Raw genomic sequence first — 19,011 nt, forward strand, 5'->3', positions numbered from 1 at the left:
CAGTAAGTCGGGGAACTGCACGCAAGATTGAACTGCTCCATTGCAACGTCACGCGTACCAGACCAGTCACTATTCACATCTTCACAGGTCGCTACAGTCGTGTTGATGCACTGGTGTACCCCCCATGTGCGAGCTGACACTGCCGTCTCGTGAACCACCATTCCAGGTTGCCACAACAGGTAACCTCAGTCCAAGTCTGATTTGGCGGGAAGCAAGTTCCTCGCCAAAGGCGCCACGCACACCAGGACACTGCCGACATACGGGCATTGATCAGCCGTTCGTGACATGGCGAATCCGATGGTCGCTTCGCGAGGCACTTGTTGCTCCAGTCCTAACCAGTCTGACCTGCCCCACACTTGCTCGCGAGCCGTTGTGGTACTGGAAAAGCAAGCCCGTAACAACGCCGCAAAACTGCAAGTCTTGATCAAGTCGAGGTTCTCAAGAGGCGCAAACGTATACAAATAGCTCTCGACTGACGTTATCGCCGGGTAGCACGATTCAGGCGCCGGTTTGCGCAAGTTACGTGTCTCATTGGCTTCTTCTGGTCCTAGAGTCAGAGCCAGTTCGCGTATTCCCGCCGAGTCGTCGATGAAGAGGTAATCCCGTTGCCTTTGAAGTTTTATAATCGGGAATACGTGTACGCTTGACCTGGCGTTGGATGATGTCCTAATACGTGTACGCGGCCGGCTGTCACCACGATTAAATCAACTATATTTCGGCGATACAGGTAGCAATCACGACGCCACAGCTCGGCCAGGAGCTCGCCGCGACTGATTGGAATGTGCAGCCATGCGGTGGCGTCGTCCCCCATGTTGGCGTAGCAAGACACGTCGTCCACGGCCATGTGCCTGGCGATGCGAAGCGCTCGGCGGGCTGGGTTCCATGCCACCGAGTAGCCCGTCGTGCCTGGGTCGTTCATCGTAAGACGGTTGTATCTAGCTGGCCCCAAGGATGGGCATGGAGGATATCGCATCAGCCCTGGTCGATAAAACGGGGCCGACCACAATGGGAGTTGGAAATTCCCATGCTGGTCGGTCCGCAAGTTGCGAATTTTGAGTCCCTATGGCGATTAGTGCATTGGCAACTTGATAAAGAGGAGCAAAGGTTACCGAGCGGAAGGCTTTGCCACCAGTCCCAAGGGCAGCTTTCGATTTCCAGAGTTTCCTTTGAGCAAGCGAATACTACCCTCCTCACGCCCAGAGGACCACGTGTAATGTACATGACGTCAACTGTCGATATCATCTCGGTATCGTATACAAGTTCCTCTGCCGGTTCGTTGCTCAGAGCGGACACGTACGTTTCACCATGCAGCGTCACGTAGCTCGCCCATATACACGACGAGGTTCTCACCTAGCCACTCGAAGCTTCAGTCATGTTCTCTTCAGCTTGCGAAGTCCACCGGGCTAAATCGAGCGTTGAGGCACCAGTGCGTGCCAATTGGCGCTTGAGGTGAGTCGTCCGAGCAATCGACTCTTCAAACCCAGGGTCCCAAGCCGTACCCTGCAGGTTCCTAATGATGGCAGGCCCAGTTCTGCGCAGGCCAAGTGGCATGCCAGCGCCAGGCCATCTCGGTGACGACAGTCTAGTATTATGCATGAATTGTACTTGCCCTCTCGAGGACAAGGGTCTTTCTTGGATGGGACTAAGTGTATTATTCTTATTTCAGTCGCGATGGATTTGCCAGATGATAAGGGGTTTGCCTACCGAAAACGATGGCATGGCCATCTTTCATTTCCAGAGTCCACAGCACGCAGTGGGGGTCGACGCAGCCATCGTCCATTTCTGAATTGCTCGAGTTGCGGACGAGGGTTAGTCTAACAATTCGTAGGATCTGGAAGGTGTCGAGGCAATAGATCATAGTACGGTCGGAGTGTGCCCCACTTTCATACCCCCTTTTGCCTGTGAAACCTTTGCAGACATCTTTTGTCTTTTTCACAAACTCATCACAACATACGTGGGCGAACAAAGCAAAAAGTCAAAAGAAAAGAAAGCAAAACCTATATTCACCAACTAGTAAAAAAAACCAAGAAATCCTCCAAGATCATATACGGCCACATATGCAATGAAAAACAAAGAGTATTATTCATTAGGGAAGTTGCGTTACACAGTTTCCACAGGAGAATGCTGGTTGTTCTCGTAGACGGTCCTGTCATTGATCCCCACGCTCCTCTACAGCAGGCCACATATCGAGGCTGCGATCACAGCACTGCTTGAGAATCATCTCCATCTTGTAGGCATGACATGTCCCTTCTGTCAAAGCCAAATGGTGCGCCTATAATCTAGATATAGGGGGCATACAGCTAAGGGCCACCATTTTTGGATCCTTTTTCTTCATGACTCAATGGTCAAAACTAATAAACCAGCTGCCAGTAAGCAGCAGGCGGCTTGAGGGTTGCTGGCCATGTTGGTTGTGGACTGTTTAGGAAATTAGTGGGGGTGGTTCTGGATTCGTCGAGTCCTCAACTAACTAATACTGCCAGCCACTCCTAGGCCAGAGCCAGCCACCCCTAACCATCATGCGTAGCTATCGTGTCTCACATAAGTGCTTACCAGCCTCCATGATAAGTAGTATAAAGTCTGGCCCTTGATTGCGAATATGTCTTCTTCACTGACAATCAACCACACAATATCCGATTTCTTAACAACAAAATATTCTCCCAAACAACACAGCCATGGACTTTAACAATCGTTTCGGTGATGGAATCAAGCGCTGCGAGGTCGCTGTCGGTTATATATTTGTTAAAAAAGAACTCTGTGCCGAGGCGCTGAACGCGTCTGCAGACGGCACGGCGTGCTACAATGACGGCCATACCATGAAGCAGATTCGGAAAAATGACCGCCTCGCGGTGTACGGCGACACTGTTGCGGATAGTGTCCTATGCCACCGCTGGTACAGCCAAGGTTACGAGAAAGGTACAGTTTGCAATTCACCGATACCACCCCCGCGGCAGTATTTCTAACAAGTCTACAAAAGGAGTCTGGGACTCTATGCGCAAAGAGTCTCTTTGCAATAGGAATCTCGCTGAACGTGGGTTTTCGCATCAACTCGACGTCTGCATCATCAAAAACGGAGGCACAGTCTGTGTCTCCGAAAAGATGATGGCGACCGCCGTGGAGGCCATTCTCGGCGCGGTCCATCTAGACGGTGGCGTTGATGCCCTGACCACAGTCATGGAGAACCTTGGCATTATTGATCCCCTGCGTGAATCGGTAACGTGCAATCCCCCCAGTCCCTGCGGTTTTCTAGTGTACAGATCTGCTGCGATCTACTTACGTCGAGGTGTACAGGTCCATGTTGCGAGACCACCCCAGGTTAGTCGGCGCCGAGCCATGAAGTAACCCTTGCGTAAAGTGAGGTGTGCACCTGAGCTTATTTCGTCTGAGAGACTCAAGCGTCGCTGGTTTTGCGAACGCATTTTCAGAACAGCATGTCTTTTTGGCGAATGGGCGCAGGTGGATTCTGGTCATAGCCGCAAGGAGTACTTCCTGAGTCGACGGCGAGGAACTTTGGGTGGTTTGGTGGTGTCGGGACTACCGTGTCCTCGAAGTCTGCCTGCGTTTCGAGACTCTACGAGAGATAGCTTCTAACAGATGCTTTTTTGTCAACCCAGGGAGTCGAAAACTAGACGGCTAGACGCCTTTAAGGCGGTGAAGGCAAAGACCACGGCGGCTCCGAGGCAAACACTGTGCTATTAGGCCATAGTCATTCTTGTTGAAGTTAGGAAGCAGTCTGGTAGCTGTATGGTAGGTTTTAGTCCAATTAGGCAACTAGACAACTGGTAGCCTAGTACTGGTTTTTCCCTACGAGCGGTGTCGTAGCAGAAGTTGGAGTTATATAGAGTAATAGCCTATTAGGATAAATCAATAAATACATCAAATTGATATTATACGTCAACGCTCCTCAACTACATCTGGTATGCATCTTGTTCAACTACTTACTTCCACGCCATGGGCAGAACCCACCAAGAATTACCGCGAAAAGACAGCACCAGGGTACGACATGACGCTCACGCTCAAAACACCTCGTCCGGCTCCCAGGCCAATTCCCTCGTCTCACTCTCCGCCACCTTCCCGTCCACAAACGCCTCCATAGCGGCCCTGGCCTGCTCATCAAGCAGCTCCAGTCTCTTCATCCAAGCATCTCCAGGGTCGGAATCGCCTTTATCCGGACCAAAAAACCGCGGGTCCAACTTCTCCCAAAAGACGCCGTCAAAGGCAAAATTCCTCCGAGCCGCGTAGACTGTCCAGAAGTCACCGCTCGCCCAGCTCTCGCGCATCTCGCCAGAAAGCCGCTGCTCCTGCAGCAGCTGCCCAGCGGCAATGGAGGCGTCTTCGCAGTCCACCATGGCCTTTAAGAACGTGGCGAGCCGGCGCTCGTATTGCTGTACCCAGTCATCTAGGCCGTTTTCCCAGTACTCTGGCTGTTCGATGAGCAGCCACCAGGGAGGAGCAAAGGTGAATTCGCTGGGGGCCGCGTACGAAAACTCCCAGTCAATCACGGCGACAATTTGCAAGTTGGCGTCGAGGAGGATGTTGGATGGCCGGAGGTCGTCGCACCAGAACCTGAATGGCCCTTTGTCGTGGCGGTCTGACACAAGTTTCCTTTCACGAGCAAGCTTTTGGAAGAGCTGTCTCGCAGTATATTTGCGCTGACAGTCGGCCCTGGACTCGATTGCATCGTTTCTTTGGCTGGTTAGATGGTCAACGTGGAGTTTTGCCAGGGCTTGGAAGTACTCCGACGAGGTATTGAATCTGGACGTGGGTAGTTTTGCTCGTGGGAAGGTTCCCGTCCTGACCAACTCGTTCATGGGCATTGACAGCGGGCGCCGCGTTACCTCCCATGACCATTCGTGCGTCTCTTCTAGCGCTCCGATTAAAGGAAGCTCCAACTTGGACAGCTGGAGGAGGATACTTGCAACCTGGCGATAGAGCATTTCGAGCTTCGCTTCGTCAATGTTGGGGTCCAGAACGGGCGGTATATCAAGCGTGAGTCCCGGCGTGTTGAGGGCCGCCGTCATATTCATTTCGTGGTTGATGTAGTCCATGATGATGAACGGCCCTATGCCGAGGGGGCTCTCTTCTCTCGTCCCCCAGTGGAGGATAAAAGGAACGGGAATGGCGGTGTGGTCCTGGATGTAGCGTATCGTGGCGACTTCATTCCGAATCTTCTCCTCGGGGAACATTGTCCTGCCTGGCTTCGCGAACCGTATCACGGCCGAGCCGCCGTCTAGGTAGGTCAAGCGAAATAGGGCGTTGAACGCGCCGGCTTTGAGGGGGCCGATTTCTTGAGGGACGCCCTGGCGGTGCTTGGCGACAAAGTTGCCAATGGCTAGCATGGTCGGAGTCGTCAAGACACTCTCGCGCCATTCTCTCTCGATGCGGTCGCTTTCCTCCCACGCGACGTCGTCGCCCTGCATCCACATGGTGCTGTTCGACGTAGAGCCAGAACGTGGAGGGAATGGATAGGGGACCAAGTGACTCCTCTCCTCCCATGCTGCTGCCTGGGGCTATGCAGTACATATGTATGCACGTCACATACCCTTGCCCAAGCCGACTGGGCAACATTGAAGATAAGTACCGTTGCCACTTGGTTGGTTGGTCGGTTGGTCGACCGTCACTTGCAACTCAACCTGCGCATTGTAGTAGTTAAATGTCAGTACTAATTTCGATTCATGTTTGTTACCTGTTTGTATATCTCGCTTCAGTACAGCAATAACATGGGGAATACGACGATTGATAATCTAGCACCGCTGTGTAGCGTATCTGTGATATCGCGACAAGGCTCGTAGAGGGCTTGGAGTCAATAGCTTAATTCATATATTAAACAGTCTTTGGTATCAATGGTCCTTGGTTTTCACAAGGCCCGGATGGACCAAAGAGTTCTATAAATACAAAATGTCGGTGAGTGCATTATGCCCCAGTCCCGCGATCGTAGTCCTCATGTAGCCGTGTGACAATATTTCCAACAGCAACACAAGGAAGACTATTCGACCAAGTCGCTCACGTCATCACTCGGTTCCTTGTACGATCCTCCCTCGGGTCGAGCTCCTCGTGTCGTTTCTTCGATAATGTTGGACTTGTCAATGCCGTCAACCATGTCTTCCTCTGCCAATTGTCAGCTACTTTTAAAATTATTTTGGTTGATGGTAGATACTAGGCGGATCAACATACGCAGTTCCGGGTTGTTGTGGACCGTCTCATCAATGTCCTCTTCGGCGACATCCGTCGGCAGGGGCTTGACATCCTTGACATTGGAAGTGACGGGCTCGTCGTTGAGAAAATTACCGTCGTCTGCGTTGGGAGCCATGTTGTAGGTGAATGGGTACAATGATTTTTGTCCAAGAAGTCAGGCGTTGTGAGGTTTTATTATCGACTTGATTCGTGCAAGCGCTCTTAGAGTTATTTAATCTGTATAACTGCTGGATGTTGAGGAGCTTATATACACGTTCTGCAATTGCCTTGAGCCATATTACCGTTGTGCATCGGTAGCAAATTTATCCTTTGTAGCCGTCAATACCGATTAAACGAGTCGATCGCGATCAGATTCTATAATGACCTGCATCACCCCGGGGAAACAGATCGATCGACATACAACCTTCCAGCTTTGGACTTGCACAGGGCGCCAGCTTTTACGTCGTTGAGGGAAAGCTTATGCTTAGTAATTAGATTTTGCTTTTCTTCCGCCCGTTGATCGTGTCTGGTACTATTCCCCGGTGACGGGGTGCATGTCTTAACAGCGGGTCATGTCGAGCTAGAAAGACTAAATCCGGAGATCGGGATGGGAGTGGTGACGAATTGAGAACGGGGCGGCGATCGAGATGTCTGGTCTGACTGCCGCTACGTCCGCTCTCTACATGCACCGAGCTTAGAAGTCCGGTTGTAAAATATTTCTCTGTAGCCTGTCAATTTTCCTGACGTGGACTGTAGTGCCCTCCATGTAGGAATAAGCGCCCACACGTCCATAGCAAAATCGCAGGTCAGACTAACACAGCTGTTGCGTTGCCACGGAAACGGGATGCCTGTTTCCACGTGATACATGTAGGACGAATAACCTCGTTCGCTCAAGCTAGCTATCATCTCCTCCATACAAAGGGTAGCCCTGAGAACACTGCGGTATGGCCGAGTTCTCGGTAGGAAATATCCGTTCATGGCTTCTGGATCTGCCAGAGTCATTTGAACACTCGCCAGGGCTGCCAAACCACGCTCCTGCTCCCGCTGCATTGTCGACTGAAGCAAAGAAACGCAAAGCAGACCTGCGACTGACGCCTCCCACAATACCGCGTAATAGAAGTAATTAATAATAATATAATAACCCTAAGCTAGGGCAGGAGATACTATATAATATATTATTATATAAGTAGATAGTAAGTTTATAAATAGATGACTATTTTCTCACTTCTTCTAGTGTCAACATTCCGAAGCCTGCGGAGAAACTAGTAAGCTTCTAGACACTAGTTGATTAGCGAGGTATGCTAATGAGTTGGGGCTCAAAATCTCGAATACCGACACGTCACTTTTCAATTCACGGAACAGTTGGTTCCGGATCTCAACTGCCTTGAAAGAGTCCACTACACAGTATTAGCATTATTTTAATAGCAGTCAACTGATTAGTAAAGTACAACTTACCTCCGAGTTCATACAATGGACGATCAACGTCAACATCACCTGGTTGAATACCAAGGCCCGGGGCAAGAATCTTCTTTAGTGTATCTTGTATGATGACCAAAGCATCCTGCCGTGACGTTGCTGCTCCAAGGAGCGCGGCCACACTCGGGCCTGATGCCATCATTGATGAGTTGGCGAATATTCTGTAAGAGTCTAGAAACCAATCGGGGTTGTTCTAAGATGAGACGAACTGGATCTATGGTCGAGAAGCTGACATTGCCTTGTAAGAGACCTGGAGGCGTTTGAAAAGCTTGTCCAGGTCCGAGTACGACGGCAAGACGGCCAAAGTCTGAAAGACAAGTGGCTAGATCATCGTCGATTGTAGCGCCTAGGCCAGAAGACACCATGATATCTATGCCAACACCCTGAGTCTTCAGCACCAGATAAGAAGCGAGAGAAGCATTCTTTTCGTGTTGGTTGACAATGATGATGGACTCTTTAGGCAGACGAAAAGTCTGCAAAAGCTGAGATTTTTGTTCTGCATTTTTGACTGTTGCGAATATTTTGGCCTTTTCAGTCTGGCTAGCAAGACGAAGAAGAGCTTGACCCAACTCTGTGGCACCGTTTTGAATCAGAATGCTATTGCCGCTAGCGAGATACGTGATGTGCTTCAATACATGATACGCCAGCATTAAGGTCCATATACTAGCAGCAGAGCCTTGGAGAGGAACATGTTCGTCAAGCTTGAGCAACAGTGATTGATGTCGGCGAACATGAGTTCTGCAGACTCTTGAGCCAAAAACGGCAACGCGATCGCCTTTAAGAAGCCCTGTGACCTCTGAACCATATTGAACAACTCGACCGGTTAGTTGGCTGCCTAGATTTTCACCGTCATTGGAACCGAATGGGTCAATTGAGATGTCGGCCACGGAAACTTCCACCTCTTCCGGACCGAGAGGTTTATCTGCCTCATCATCATTCTCCCAAGCAAGCTCCCGTACATCCATGTGACCAGTAACAAGACGCAAAGGCCCGCAGGTCGAAATGTCTTTCGAGGCTGGCCGAGCTAGCCCTTTCGATGATGCAATCTCAGCATCCATTGACGCATGTTCGACCACCCGAGGTAAAAATATATTACCGTTGACTTCGGCCAGTTCCAAGTCTTTTTCAGTGGCGGTGTCATCAACTGAAGTCTTCCAGCTGTCCACTATCAATTCGACCCCTCGAGCACTCGAAACATCAAAGGTCGGGGAGAGATCTATGTGTGCTAGAGTAATCTGAGGGAACTCATTTCGCAACACGCGTAGCAAACCCAGCAAGGGAGCACCCTTCAGACCGGCCTCGGAGCTTGTAAGCATTTGAGTACCAGTAGTAATCCAGAAGACATGTTTGGCAGAGGCGATGAGAGTCTGAAAGTGCTCGAATTCTGTCTTGTTCCAGGTTGTAGTGAATGAATCATCTAGGAGAGAAATAACAAGTCGATCTTTGAGGGAGGCAACATCGTCAAGATACACTTTACGTGTAGTCCTGTTCTCTTGCTTTAAAACACCCTCCAGCGTTCTCGCTAGTAACGGTACGTCGCTGGAGGAGGGTAGGAGGAGACAAACTTCAGTTGCCGGGGTTGCCTTGACACTTTGGTTCACCAGGACGCTAAAATCTGGACCATGGCTCGATTTCACTTGTAATTCTGCAATATTTGCGTCTGGAAGGGTGTTGTGACCGTTTGTGCCGTTCGTCTTGCCCCTCTGTCCATGGGCAATGATGATGCGGCCGCTCAAAGTCATTGCATGCTGCCAATGAGCAAGTTCTGGACCGGAGGTTTCGTCTCGCGCACCTGGGTGTCCAGCAATGATAAGATCAAACTTGGACTCGCCCATGTCTGAAATGCCGTTCCATACTGTAAAGATGACAGTGTTCTTGGCCTTTTCTGTCTGTGTCTTCCATTGTTGCAGAGCATCGTCGGATGAACAAGCTATCGTCAGTTGAGCAAACCCCCGGTATGGTGTTTCACCGGTAATGAATGGGCTCATCTCTGCAATTATATCGCTGTGAAGTGTACTTGCCATAACGAGAACACGCAGACCTGCGGACTTGTGGCATTCCAACTCCAACCAATGTCGCAATCTCGAAATTTCTACAGAACCGGATGATGAGACTGGTGTCCCCCTTCGTAAGAGAGCCTCAGGGTCTGCTTTCCAGACAATCTTTGTTGTCTTTTTCTCGTTGCCGTCAGTTAATGCTTGGCTTGTACCGGATGCCCCAGACGAAACTTGAGTCATAATGAGTCCTTTAACAATAATCTTTGGTTCGCTCCAAGAAGCGTCTGAGACAATCAAGTCGGCCGAGAGTTGCTTATCGCGGCGCTTGACCCTTTGAGAGAAGCCGGAGAATAGTTTGCCTGGTCCTTGGGGCAATGGTTCTCTACGGCAATACCCAAGAGATCAGTGCGAGTCTTTTGCCGCAGTCGCTGTTCCTTGGTTGCTGGTGTCTCGTGCCAGTACACTCTTTCATGATTCCAAGCATAACATGGCAGATCAACCACAACTTGAGGAGATTCCACCAAGTCTTGTTCCCGATTGACCTTTGCAAGCAAAATTGGAATGCCAGTGGCCCACAGGCTTCCCACTGCCTTGAGAGCAGTCGTGACAGCATCTTCTTTTCGAACCAGCAAACAAGTATAAAGAAGCTCTGAAGGCAGCTTTGCGTCGATGCTTTCCATTATCTGGACCAACGGGGCCTTTAAAGCAGCGTGAGGCCCAACTTCAAGGAGTGCATCCCACTTTACGGTTGCTTTGCGTCCAGCACGGCGCCCTGACGACCCGACGAGAAGACTGGAGACGGCTTCCGAAAATCGTACTGTGCCGCACATGTTTCTGATCCAATACGACTTGCCAACCTCGATGGGATCAATGAATTGCCCCGTGACTGAGGAGAACATGGGAATCTTTGCTTCCTGGTTCGCGCCTCTAACACCAGCCTCAACCATGGCGCGCAGACAATCATCTGCAACCATTCGCATATGAGGAGAGTGGTATGCCGTCACAACGCGAAGCTTTCGTGCGAAATTACCATCTTTGGCGATGCTCTGCTAAAGAATATCAACAAATTCGGCGTCTCCCGAGAGCGTAACGCTCTTCGGGCTATTGACACAAGCCGTAACAACAGTTTCAGAGGGCATGGTAGCCAAGTATGCTTCGGCTTCTTCCTCCGATATGCCAGCCGCCAACATGGCGCCGACTTTGGACAGATTAGTACTCTACGCCTCAAATATAGTTTATAATAGATTCGGGACTCACCATTTTCAAACGCTTCATATGAAACTTCTAGTACAAGTCTTTTGGCGGGATCCATGCCTGCAGCCTCTTTCGCAGTGACTGAGAAGAACGGCGCATCAAACGCCGCTACATCTTGTTCTAGAAAGAAGCCGTGTGTGGTATTCAACTGATATCAACCAGATTTTGTTAGCAAAGCTGCTGTCAAATGTAAACAAAAGCACATGTGCTGATTTGACTTGCAGAGCCTTTACGGTCCGGATCGGGATGGTACCAGGCATCCGCATGCCATCGTTCTTCGGGCACCTTGGCGTGGGCAGTTCGGGAGTTTTGCATCATATCCCAAAGGCCATGCAACGATGATGCCTCACCAGCGAGACGACAAGCTGCACCAACAATCGCGATGGGTTCAAGAAACTCATCGTTACGGACAGCACCGTGGCCGTTGCACTCAATTCTTGGATGAACCATGGCGGTAGTTGAGTCGTCCTGCAATAATCTGTGAGGTATGTTACAACAATGGCGGCGTTGAAAGACGTGAAATTCCAAGATTTACATTTGTAGGTATTTCTTTCTACGCGTGAATACTTATGGTCAAATCCATCAAGACGGCCATGAGAGGTTCGACAGTTACACTAAACTGGCCAAATCCAAATCCAACGCTTCCGAATCGGGATTCACGAAGCTATTCTATTGATTGTTGATGCTGGTGTAGGCCGGCACGTTCTTGCCACTGTGCATCTTTCAACATGGTTTCGCCCATGTCTCGAAAAACTGGATTTGGATGATTGTACGTAACGGGTAGCCAAGGATGTGCTGCGCGACTTGCCTTGTCATTTGTCGTGTCGGAGCACTACCTATCTTGGAATTTGCGGGTACATATACACATGCAACCAGATCCTTCCAGTCATCAGAATAGGTGACATCCGAATTAGGACTTATTCAGCGTCACATTTTCGTAAATTACCCTTCTGGTAATTCTCTTGGGAGCGAAGATTCCAAATTAGGCTGACCCATTTCTTGATAGGCAACCCTGGGAAAGCCCGTTTGTGAGTCGTCTAATAGCAACAACAGACAGGTTGGGTAGCGCTATTAGGAAAACCGTGAGTATGAAAATTTTATCGTGAACCTCTCATCACTTACGGTACACAACTCCATTTACCAAAATGAAAAGAATATTGGCACTCCATGGCGTTGGTTCGTCAGCGGAAATATTGCGAGACCAGCTCACTCCTGTAGTGAGAGCCCTGAGCCAGAACTACGAGTTTGTCCATCTTGATGGCGCAGTTAGACGAGAAAGAGGGCCAGGAATGGCGCCGTACTATAACGGGCCGTTCTATTCTTACACGACGGGGTATACACCAGCGGAAATCCGTGATACTCTGGATGATCTGAGTGATTTCATCCAAGATGATGGCCCGTTCGACGGGGTTATAGGCTTCAGCCAGGGTGCTTCTGTTGCAGCTTCCTATATTCTCGACCACCAGGCGCAGCATCCAGATAAGGCGCCTCCATTTGGATTCGCCATCTTCCTCTCATCCGTGGCAGCATTTTCACCGGATGATTTGCACTGTCTTCCAATCGTCCAGCGTTTGGTTCAGCAGAACTATGAAGCGGTGCACCATTTCCCTGATAAAATATCCAAGAAACTGGCCGTATCCGACAGTGTATTCGCTGAGTACCTCGCCACCACCTTCAAGATGGCTCGAAAGATTGGAGCTACTATGCCCGACTATGACATTGCCTTCTTTAAACACCGAGATCCGCAAAAAGTGCCTCGCGTGTTGCATCCCGCTTTGACAACGCATCGCATCCAGCTCCCGACGGTACATTTCACCGGGAAGAAAGATGATTTGCCCATGATGGAACAGTCTCGCTTGGTCATGGGCTTATGCGATCCAGCCATGGCGCGTGTGCATCAACACAGCGGTGGGCATGCTGCACCTTCGAAGAAACCAGATGTGGACCGACTGGTGGAAGCTATTGAATGGGCTGTTACGGAAAGCGCCAACCAGGCCACCTTTCATGTGGCCTTGCGAAGGCTACCTACTCGAGGCTTGTTGTAGTTTTATAACCTCGTGTTGGTGTAATTAAACATGTTGGGTCTCAAGATGCGGCAAAACCAAGGGTAGTCCTACTTAAATGGCCAGATTATAGATAGAGTTATATATTTGCTTCATTATGGCACCAACACCAAACTTGTCACATGAAAACATCTCAACTCCATTGTCCCCTGTCTTGGATATGGATGTGGCCTTTCCGCATCTAGTTATCATGGATCAATCTTCTGTCATTTTACTCTTGATTCGCTAAACCACTCTACTTCGCAGGCTTTGAATATGTGCAAAACTGGGTTGATGAGAGCCAAACCATCTCAGAACGGGGTGGAGATGTCATCTCAAACCTTGGCCGCCATTGTCCAAGCCAATACTGCGCCGGGTGAAAACACAAAAGCAAGAGCAGCAAGGCCGCCAAAAGTTTTTCCAAGCTGGCATACCTGCGTATCTGCCCACGATAAAGTTGACAAGGTCTTGCCTGGGATACGACTACAGGTTGCTGAGCTCAATATGGCGGAAGCATACGGAACAAAGGCAGCCAGGATAACCCACCAATCGTTCTGTAAGAAGAGGTGGCAACCTTGGGCAATGACCGAAATGCTAGAGATATCCATACTAGTTGTCCACGGCCAGAAAATTCCAGTCAGAGTAACTGGTGCCAATGCCAAGGATGTAGCCAAAGCGTACAAGTGACCCAAAGCGGAACATGCCCCTGACAGATACAACGACCCTTTGACAAGCGGACCTATGTAGCTTCCGTCCAAAGGAATTCTGCGACATCGTTTGATCAGGACAGCTATGACTGGCTGCGCAAGTGCGAGGATGGTTGGAGTTGTTCGGTAGGATGCTATTAAGAATTGTCGTGTCTCGCTGGAGCAAGAGACGAACGCAGGGTAGATTAACCAGGCAGGTAACACGGCCGCGACTATGCTCGTATATAAAAGCGCCTCAGCATCCTCTGTAGACAGTTTCTTCATGTTTTTCTCTTTAATGCCCTCGTTTTTGAGTTGATGCAAGTGAGCAAAGCAGTATAGCGGATAAACGAAAGCAGCGCCGTAGCTCTGGTTGAAAACACCCCAAAGGAGAGACTCTCTAGAATTTGGTCAATCTTGGTATATTTGAGACATTAGCTCTCACTTACATAATGTTCCACCATAACGGGCTTCCACCCAGCCACCCATGAGCGATGGTGCAGAAAGCGGTCGTCTGCATAGTGCTAAACAAGCTGACGAGCAGCGACCGGTACACAGGGTTTCTATCTCGAAGCAACGCATCGTAAAAAATCACGGGCGACAGTAAAAATTGATCGAGAAATGGGATCTTGGTGTAAACTTTCTGGAGCAGATTGCCGTCTGGAAGCGTACCCGAAGCCTTTACAGCACCAAAAGCTGTCGCCGTGCCGTTTTTAACCAAGGAGCCCCAAAGTGCGTCATAACCGACCGCAGCCAATCCGACAAAGTATGTATGCATATACCAGCTCATTTCTGAGCAATATAGTTGGTAAATGATGTTACTTTCTCATCAAATATCGACAGTAAAGAAGTGTTGGTAGGCTTCGAACCAACAAGTGATGAAGCTTGGTGTGCCAGTCTCGACGTAACGCTGGAACAATTGTGTGGGCGAGACACCGTATTATAAGCAATTGAAAGCTCTCGCATGCACACATGTCCACTGTTTTCCTTATTGGGCAGCCCGCACTGTCTACTTAAACTATTGAGCCTACAAAGAATAATACGGCGGGTACTCAAACACATCTTTGTAGTGAAATACACAGCGGCGAAACCAGGCGCTTGCTGCCGCTGCCAGAGCGCCGAACAATATCAAAGTTGCGAGAACGCCAGACTGAAAGCCTCCAAAGTCCAAGACACTGCCCAATTGAAATATGTAGTGGCGGAGAACTTTAACATACATGACAGGTATGAGTGTCAAGCCCAAGGTGGCCAAGCCGAGCCGTTTCCAGAGTTCTAGCTTCGTTTCAAGAAGCTGTGTCCTGTGCCACGCCACCTTGAAGAATGGTAGCCCTTCATTCTCAAACTCGTCTGACAAGATTTGCTTGCGCATTGTCCTCTTTTCACAAACTGACTGTGTGTTTTCGGTTAGGTAGTTGTCCACAAAACTAATTAAAAGTACCAAGAAGACGCTGCGATACTTACATATTCCGCCAGAGAACCAGTTTCAAACTTGACGAGGGTTTTAAAGGCGTCTTCAGAGTGACCGACAAACTCGAAGTCTCCTGTGGCATCGGTACCTGCCACCTCGAGCATCGCATCTTTTCCACCAGGGTGGTCGTCCAAATACCCCGAGACATCGTAGACTTCGACATTATCGTCATGTCAGTCTAGTTTCTTCGGCTTCCCTGCTTGTGCTCGGTTGTAAAAAGCGTTTACTCACCTTTCCCGTGAATTACTACCCACAAATTGTCTACAGTGTTGTACTGCGCAACATCTTCCAATGTGTACTCTGCTAAGGTTTCTTTAGACTCCATGCCGGCGTTTGATGTTACCCAGATCGATTCAACTTTGGCTTAATCTTTCAACTGTCGAGTACTAAAAACGACAATGAGCCATTGCTCGATTCGCGTCCAAGAGCTCGGGCTAATGCCCAGTCAGGAAGCAATGTCTTATAAGTGCTGAAAAAGACCGGGGGTGTGGAAGTCGGACGACTGACCAACATGGCACTCGCCCAATTAGGCCACTGTACCAAGCCGGACATACCAAGAGCTCGCAAGGTCTTGGTTTTTGCTTTCTGAGGTCATATCCTTTCTAGGATAATATATATTACGTCAATCCTCATGGGTCAGATTGCCGGATACTACGTCCCTGACTCCATTCTTAGATCTTGGGCCTACTCCAACATCTCTATGGTAGATTGCCTTACGCAGCTCAGCTATTTTGGACCACAAGCAAATAGTTGAGTAAAATCACGAACTTACAAAGAATTGCTCAAAAATGGGAGTCAAAGAGTTCACCTTATTAGGCACAACGCAGTGTCAAAATGTCAAACTGGAGGTCGCATTATCCGACGAGATGAGTGATCTCAAATCCGATCTTGCCAATCTATTTGCTATTACCGACGCAACTGGTACGTTTTCTCACAACGAAATTCCAACGTAACGTACTAATCATAATCACAATTTTGCAGCCATCTCACTTCACGGCTCAGCCGACATTCTCGAAACCATTGAAAATGTCATCGACCACCAAGGCAAGATCGGCCTCATGGTGGATGGGTCTCCAATTCGTGCACCACATGCTCCCAAAGAACTCCCTTTCCTCGGTAACCACTTCGAGATTTACCCAGACCACATGGGAAATCATGACCGTCTTTTCACACAATATGGCAGCGTCATCAAGACGGTAAATATGGGAACAACAACTTATCTCACCAATAGCCCTTCTGTCTCGGAGGCCGCCTTGAGTGAAAGCGAATACTTCACCAAAACAACATCAGACCCATCACACCCTTTATACCACATGAGAGATAGTACGGCCCTCTTCATGTGTGACACATCGTCGCCTGCATTTCATCTCGCCCACAAGTTTATTCCGCCCAGCATGACTCCCAACGCCGTTCGCCAATACACACCAAACATGCAGCAAGCCATCGAGGAGTGCTTCTCTGTTTTTGACGAACTAGACAGGCAGGACAAGGCTTTTCATGTATATCAGTACATGTTTAAGCTCGCCGGTCAGATCATCTATCGCATTGTGCTTGGTCTGGACGTCGGCCATTTCAAGACCATTGACACGCCTGCTCATGAAATTATCTACCTACTCGGGGAGTACATGCTGCTGATGAAAAAGACGTCTCTCAGCCCACAATGGTACAAATACTTGCCATTTGGCGACCACCGCCGTCTCCAAGAGGTTAAAAAACGCGCGTGGGCTCTGGTCGATGAAGCCATTGACAATGCTGAGGTTGGCGGGGGCGGGAAAGACGCTCCCATTCAGGAGGTCGCCCTTGATTCTACTTGTATTGCAGATTACCTAAAACGTGCGGTGGACGATGAGGGCAACAAGCTTCCTCCGGAGTATCGTCTCACAAATATTGTTGTGTTGATTGGTGCCGGATTCGTTACCAGCTCTTCACTGCTCTCGTGGATCATCTACGCCCTCGCAAAGTACCCAGGCAATCAGGAACGGCTTGTACAAGAGCTCGTTGACCATGGTGGCTCGTCCACAAAAACCTGGTCCTACGATGAGATCAATTCTCTCCCCTTCTTAGATCACTTCGTCAAGGAGACTCACCGCCTGCACAACCCATCATTCCAAACGGCCCGCAACACGAAGAAGGACGTCATCGTCCCGGGAGGCTGGCAAATGCCAGCCGGCGCAATTGTCATCCCGACATTCCCATCTATCCACAAGAACAAAGACCATTGGGAGAACCCGGAGCGCTTCGATCCGGACCGCTGGGCCGACGATGCGACCAGCAAGAAGAGACACCGTCGGGCATTTACACCATTTGCCGCTGGACCCCGAGGCTGTGTGGGCCTCAATGTTGCAAAATTGGAGGCAAAATTGGCACTTGCAAATCTGGTGTATCGCTATCATTTTACCGACGCTAATAAGGAACCGATGCAGTATGATCCCGAGTTCCTTGTCATTCGGCCGTTGAACTGCTATGCAAGAGCCCGCAAGAGGACTAGTTGGCCGGCAAAGTTGCCGACAGGGGCTTGATATGATTCGCGAATCAGGTAGACCTTCAGCCACAAGGGAGTACTACTCCGTAGATTAGATGAATCGTCATGTTTCTCGTGCAGCCTGATCTGTCCTCGCACTGCCTTTTAGTTCTCTCAATTCAACTTGAGCCCATACCCTATACCGGAGACAGTCACTGGATGATCCGCAATTCTGAAGCTCGCATTATTAATACATGATGACTACAAAATTCTGCTAGAGAGTCGAACACTCAACGACAACATCTTCTTCAATTCTGTAGTACACCCAATAAACGTTCTACCCAGCTTTCCCATTTTTCCTTACTATTAGCTGACTCTATACAGTCATATATTAACTTTATTAATTAAGGCGCGAATATGACTAATAGCGGTGGCTTTATTAAAATCCCTACTAATAAAGAACAGAAACGTATAGACAAAGCGGCGCGAATGTCTAGGGAGAAACACGACGCTATAAAAAAGGCATAAGAGGCACGTAAATGTAACGGCTAAGGTTCCCAAGGGATAAACTAGTCGTAGTTTATGTTGGCAGAGCCACTAGGGCAGTCAATCTGAGCAGTTGGGTGTTACGTTGGTAATAGGTCGTAGACCGTAACCAAGTGATCAGAGTCAAAGAGTTGTAAGCGAGGCTTATTCAATGTAATGATCTGTGTTGAAAGCTAAGGAGCTAGAGGCTATCTATGAAGCGAATTTGGGGGTCCCTATATACTACGGTTGCTAGTTATCGCGGAGGTGAGCATCCTCGATGCTCACTTCCAAACACTGGTGAGCGTTGTGCATGCTCACTTATAATAACTGAGCGTCCTTCCCATTGGTCCTGTCGTGCCGACCAATGTTCCGTGGCCCGTCATGCCTGTGCCGCCCGGCGGCTCCATGCAGCCGGCCCAACCTGCAGCCTACGTGCTGGGTCGTAACACGATGTCCCCTCTCCCATGGTCTTGTCCTCAAGACCTAGGCCTTGTTTCATAAGTAGTTCCTCTGCCCTTTTCTTTTCGTTGGTAAGTTCCTCTTTCTTTTCATCCTTTGTGATGTCCTTCTGACGCCATGTCCAGTCGTACCGTCGTTCCTCGTACCCGAAAGCGAAAAGATCCCTCGTTGAAGGCTCCTTCTACCTTACGGAACGATCGCTTGGCTGATTCCATTGAATCGTTTGGTTACGACGTCATGCCGTGTTCCTTTTGTTCCGCCCGTGGTCTTCGTTGCAAGATGATTGAGCGTTCCTCCAAGTGCGGGGAATGCGTGCGGCGGGGGCGTTCCTGTGATGCTTCTGGTGTCGCGATTAGCTCGCGTAGGTGTCCTTTTTGTGTGTCACTGTTTTTTGCTAATGAGTGTCCTTGTAGTTGGTCGCATTATTTCCGAATCGAAACGTTTGGATCAGGAGGAAGAGAGAGCGGAA

At 49.4% G+C, this 19,011-nt stretch overlaps 10 protein-coding genes across 10 annotated transcripts; 3 read left to right on the plus strand and 7 right to left on the minus strand.

Moving 5' to 3' along the window:
- Nucleotides 1–185: 185 nt before the first annotated feature.
- Nucleotides 186–919, minus strand: G6M90_00g060810 (uncharacterized protein; the record flags this gene model as incomplete). The annotated part of the gene is made up of 2 exons (XM_066130707.1): nt 186–666; nt 726–919. The coding sequence occupies 2 exons, from the start codon at nt 917–919 to the stop codon at nt 186–188; spliced, it is 675 nt and encodes a 224-aa protein (XP_065986875.1).
- A 1,753-nt stretch (nt 920–2,672) lies between these two features.
- G6M90_00g060820 (uncharacterized protein) lies at nt 2,673–3,339 on the plus strand (the record flags this gene model as incomplete). Its single annotated transcript, XM_066130708.1, has 3 exons — nt 2,673–2,913; nt 2,975–3,210; nt 3,289–3,339. The coding sequence occupies 3 exons, from the start codon at nt 2,673–2,675 to the stop codon at nt 3,337–3,339; spliced, it is 528 nt and encodes a 175-aa protein (XP_065986742.1).
- Nucleotides 3,340–4,013: 674 nt separating this feature from the next.
- On the minus strand, nt 4,014–5,423 carry G6M90_00g060830 (uncharacterized protein; the record flags this gene model as incomplete). The annotated part of the gene is made up of 1 exon (XM_014689164.1): nt 4,014–5,423. The coding sequence occupies one exon, from the start codon at nt 5,421–5,423 to the stop codon at nt 4,014–4,016; it is 1,410 nt and encodes a 469-aa protein (XP_014544650.1).
- Nucleotides 5,424–5,983: 560 nt separating this feature from the next.
- Nucleotides 5,984–6,307, minus strand: G6M90_00g060840 (uncharacterized protein; the record flags this gene model as incomplete). Its single annotated transcript, XM_014689165.1, has 2 exons — nt 5,984–6,105; nt 6,172–6,307. The coding sequence occupies 2 exons, from the start codon at nt 6,305–6,307 to the stop codon at nt 5,984–5,986; spliced, it is 258 nt and encodes an 85-aa protein (XP_014544651.1).
- A 1,100-nt stretch (nt 6,308–7,407) lies between these two features.
- alnA_3 (Highly reducing polyketide synthase alnA) lies at nt 7,408–9,884 on the minus strand (the record flags this gene model as incomplete). Its single annotated transcript, XM_066130709.1, has 3 exons — nt 7,408–7,568; nt 7,627–7,732; nt 7,857–9,884. The coding sequence occupies 3 exons, from the start codon at nt 9,882–9,884 to the stop codon at nt 7,408–7,410; spliced, it is 2,295 nt and encodes a 764-aa protein (XP_065986902.1).
- A 53-nt stretch (nt 9,885–9,937) lies between these two features.
- Nucleotides 9,938–11,348, minus strand: alnA_4 (Highly reducing polyketide synthase alnA; the record flags this gene model as incomplete). Its single annotated transcript, XM_014689167.2, has 4 exons — nt 9,938–10,693; nt 10,754–10,842; nt 10,902–11,046; nt 11,121–11,348. 4 exons carry the CDS (start codon nt 11,346–11,348, stop codon nt 9,938–9,940), a joined length of 1,218 nt encoding a protein of 405 aa, XP_014544653.2.
- A 695-nt stretch (nt 11,349–12,043) lies between these two features.
- Nucleotides 12,044–12,943, plus strand: alnB (Esterase alnB; the record flags this gene model as incomplete). The annotated part of the gene is made up of 1 exon (XM_014689169.1): nt 12,044–12,943. The coding sequence occupies one exon, from the start codon at nt 12,044–12,046 to the stop codon at nt 12,941–12,943; it is 900 nt and encodes a 299-aa protein (XP_014544655.1).
- Nucleotides 12,944–13,275: 332 nt separating this feature from the next.
- Nucleotides 13,276–14,416, minus strand: alnR (Asperlin biosynthesis cluster protein G; the record flags this gene model as incomplete). The annotated part of the gene is made up of 2 exons (XM_014689170.1): nt 13,276–14,026; nt 14,076–14,416. 2 exons carry the CDS (start codon nt 14,414–14,416, stop codon nt 13,276–13,278), a joined length of 1,092 nt encoding a protein of 363 aa, XP_014544656.1.
- Nucleotides 14,417–14,653: 237 nt separating this feature from the next.
- On the minus strand, nt 14,654–15,419 carry CB5-A (Cytochrome b5; the record flags this gene model as incomplete). Its single annotated transcript, XM_014689171.1, has 3 exons — nt 14,654–15,016; nt 15,088–15,248; nt 15,326–15,419. The coding sequence occupies 3 exons, from the start codon at nt 15,417–15,419 to the stop codon at nt 14,654–14,656; spliced, it is 618 nt and encodes a 205-aa protein (XP_014544657.1).
- Nucleotides 15,420–15,882: 463 nt separating this feature from the next.
- alnD_1 (Cytochrome P450 monooxygenase alnD) lies at nt 15,883–17,613 on the plus strand (the record flags this gene model as incomplete). The annotated part of the gene is made up of 2 exons (XM_014689172.1): nt 15,883–16,015; nt 16,076–17,613. The coding sequence occupies 2 exons, from the start codon at nt 15,883–15,885 to the stop codon at nt 17,611–17,613; spliced, it is 1,671 nt and encodes a 556-aa protein (XP_014544658.1).
- Nucleotides 17,614–19,011: the final 1,398 nt, after the last annotated feature.

The sequence above is a fragment of the Metarhizium brunneum genome, chromosome 3 (assembly GCF_013426205.1).
Source record: "Metarhizium brunneum chromosome 3, complete sequence".
Lineage (NCBI taxonomy): Eukaryota > Fungi > Ascomycota > Sordariomycetes > Hypocreales > Clavicipitaceae > Metarhizium > Metarhizium brunneum.